Here is a 3,598-nt window from a genome sequence, read left to right as displayed (position 1 = left end):
TGCTTCCACTCAAAATAGGCATTTTCAAAATGATATAATAAATGATCTGTGGGGTATTTTGAGCTGAAACTTTACAGACACATTCTGGGGAGACCAGAGACTTGTATTACGTATTGTTAAAATTGTCCTGGTCTCCCCTGCTGTTAGTAGTATGTGAGATTTTTTTTTCTTTTTTTCTGGCATCTTATATCGGCCTATTCTCCCTTCTTGTCTCCATGGTGCCACAGGCCTGTTCCCATGGTTACAAAGATGGGGTTCTAGTTTTGACCAGAGGCTCTGCAAGATGAGACTGCATTTCTTCAGTTCTGTCTGGTTCTGTCTCATACTGTTTGGATTTGAATGGCTCTCATGTGAAGTGTTTTATGTTTGAATCATTCAGTGTGGTTAGATGCTCTCTGAGACCATTTACAGCTTTGGAGGACGTGTGTGTGTGTGTGTGTGTGTGTATTAGTGTGTACCTGTTGTGCGTCACGTAAAAGAGATATAGCCGTTAGGTTTAAGTAGAAGTTGGAGAGGCACACACTGACACATACATTCATCCATTAAAATATGCAGTTATGAAGTGCAAATGGATTTTAAAATGTTTTTTTGTAAAAGGTCAGTGATGTGTTTGCTGCTCAGAGAGGATGCAGACTATTGGTCCTGCTGTTGCCTAGCAACCTAGCCACAGCACAGTTATCGTGAATTCATTCTCTTTCTCTTTCTTTCTGCCTCTTTATCTCCTTTTTGTCTCAGGTGGTTCGTGATCAGATATCCCACTGCACGGTGAAGTTGAGGCAGACCACAGGACTAATGGAATACTGTCTGGAAGTTATCAAAGAAAACGACCCCAGTGGCTTCCTGCAGGTCCTTGACCCTTTTAATATCGCACTAATGAACCTCATCTGCTGACATGGGCTGGAAAGTTAGGATGTTTATACACTAGAGAAAGACCAAACTTTTAATGGATGGGAATGCATGAGATCCATTTTAAGGGTGTACCAAGATCCAAATCAGTTTGATGTAAAGCAAATTGGATTTCCAAAGACTGGACTGCTTCTCTGAAATTCTCATCAGTCAGTGGAGTCCTTCATCACAGTGCTTTTCTCAACCTTTGCTCTGCTTTAAAATATTACATTGGTTAGGTATTAGGGGGGAAACATATGTATTGGTACCATATTTTTTTATTTTTTTATTTTTCTGTATTGGCCAGTTTGTACATGCTCATTTCATCAGTTTTTATTTTATTTGTATTACCTTTTATTTGGATAGCACTTATTTAAGGTAATTTTTAAAAACACTAATAATTAAAAAATCTCAAACAAATTCTAATTTTGTGATGCCGAACTTAACTTGTAGCATTTTAAAAGCATTTTTTTATTTATACAAAAGTGTTTTAGTGTATTAAATAAAATAGTTTATTATTTCTATTTTATAAATGATAAAATTATTATTAAAATAATAGTCATCAGCCATTATTTCATACTCTATAGTTGTAAAAATTAAATGATAAAATTATCATTAAAATAATAATCATTTTTTATTTTTTATTTATACAAAATAGTGTTTTTATTTGAGAAATAAACAATTTGAAAAATAATGAAATAATAGTAATTATAAAAATTTTATGATAAAATTATTATTAAAAGAATAGTCATCAGCCATTATTTCATACTCTATAGTTATAAAAATTAAATGATAAAATTATTATTAAAATAATAGTCATCAGCCATTATTTTAGTTATAAAAATGTAATTGTATTATTAAAATAATAGTCATCAGCCATTATTTCATACTCTATAGTTTGGTGATGTCTACATTCACATGCATATTTTTAAAAGTATTTTGATTTGAATTTATAGTGTAAAGTGAACCCTTTTGTGCTATTGCATTCTCAAGATTATATATGCATTACTGATTCTTTTTTTTTTTTAAGTTTGAAAAGCATGAAAAGTCTCATATGCTCACCAAGACTGCATTTCTTTAATCAGAAATACAGTAAAAATTTGAAATATTATTACAATTTAAAATAACTGTTTTCTGTTTGAATATATTTTAAAATCAAATGTATTCCTGTGATGCAAAGCTGAATTTTCAGCAGTCACATGAACCTAAGTAATCATAGATAATGAGTAATCATTTTAATATGCTGACTTGGTTCTCAAATAAATGCAACCTTGGTGAGCATTACAGACTTCTTTCAAAAATATAAATCTCAATTAAAAAATCTTAATTATTCTGCTGCTCAAAAGCATCTTTCAGCCATTCTGAAGTCGCTATATTGCAATTAGAATTATTAGATTCTTTTTGATCAGATTGTCCAGATATCAGACAGTTCGGAGTTTGAGTGGGCATGTTGCTTCTGGATACACATCAAAAACATTTTTGAGCTAAATGTAAAAAAAGTGTGGGGCTAGAAAGCTTGATATTTCATAAATTGGAGCTAAATTGAACAGCCAGCATTTCAACTCCACAAATAAATTTTCAGTATGGAACTACAGCTGTGTGGAAATACACAGCACTGATTAAATTTGTGATAAAAGTACTGCATCATACACCAGTACAAATATTTTAACTTCATCGCAGCGCCAAGCAAAATTGCAATAATAATGACTATTTCGAGCAAATGGAATCCTGCAGAGACCATACAATATTATTGTTTTGGTCTAGTATTATTTTTCTTTCTCGAAACAGACAACACTGCATGATGATTCTGCTCAGCTGACTCAATGATCTGTCCAAGAGAAAGAGGTTTTGCTCTAAAGGAAGAAACATTTGAGTAAACATTGTTCATGCGTATACGCATGGATGTACACACTCATCCGATGTCAGTGTGCATTGTATTAATGAAGTGATATTGTTGAGCATGGATTTGTCATTTGGCTGTGAGCAGTCAGAATGAGTGACGTTCAATGAGTGAGTTACGTGGGACACGCATGTATTTCCATTAGATCAAGTCAAGTCCACAAACATGGTGTCTCATCTCACATTTTGTCTAAAGATGATTCATGCCTTTGACTGCAGAAGTCTATTTATATATTAGAGGACCACTGCACCCACAAACACACACTTATAGGATCACACATGCATGCACACACACAACTACTGTCACTCATTGTTTACACTTGTCATCACAAATGGCCCCTTGTGATTTAATTTCATGTGATTTTACATACACTAGCATATAAAAGTTTTTAAAAGAGGTTTCTTATGCTCATCAAGGCTGCATTTATTTGATTAAAAATGCAGAAAAAACAGTAATATTGTGAAATATTATTACAATCTAAAATAACTCTTTTTCTATTTAAATATATTTTAAAATATTCCTGTTATTCCATCACAGTTATTCCTGTGATGGCAAAACTGAATTCCATAACTCCAGTCTTCATGATCCTTCAGAAACAATTCTAATATACTGATTTGCTGCTCAAGAAATATTTATTATTATCAATGTTATGCTGCTTAATATTTTTGTGATGCACTTTTTTCAGGTTTCTTTCATGAATAGGAAGTTCAAAAGAACAGCATGTACTGTATTTGAAACAGAGCTTTTGTAACAACATACAGTAAAAGTCTATACTATCACTTTTGATCAATTTAATGCATCCTTGCTAAATAA

At 32.4% G+C, this 3,598-nt stretch overlaps 1 protein-coding gene across 1 annotated transcript in view; it reads left to right on the top strand.

Moving 5' to 3' along the window:
- Nucleotides 1-3,598, top strand: part of LOC107705365 (E3 ubiquitin-protein ligase TRIM9-like) — a 25,245-nt gene that overhangs the window by 13,191 nt on the left and 8,456 nt on the right. The window contains exon 4 of the mRNA XM_016508623.1: nt 736-846. Within this exon, the coding sequence (XP_016364109.1) occupies nt 736-846 (111 nt within the window). The remainder of the gene's footprint in view (nt 1-735; nt 847-3,598) is intronic.

Source organism: Sinocyclocheilus rhinocerous, unplaced genomic scaffold (assembly GCF_001515625.1).
Source record: "Sinocyclocheilus rhinocerous isolate Xijiao unplaced genomic scaffold, SAMN03320098_v1.1 scaffold564, whole genome shotgun sequence".
Classification (NCBI taxonomy): Eukaryota; Metazoa; Chordata; class Actinopteri; order Cypriniformes; family Cyprinidae; genus Sinocyclocheilus; species Sinocyclocheilus rhinocerous.
This window is presented reverse-complemented; position numbering and strand designations above follow the sequence as displayed.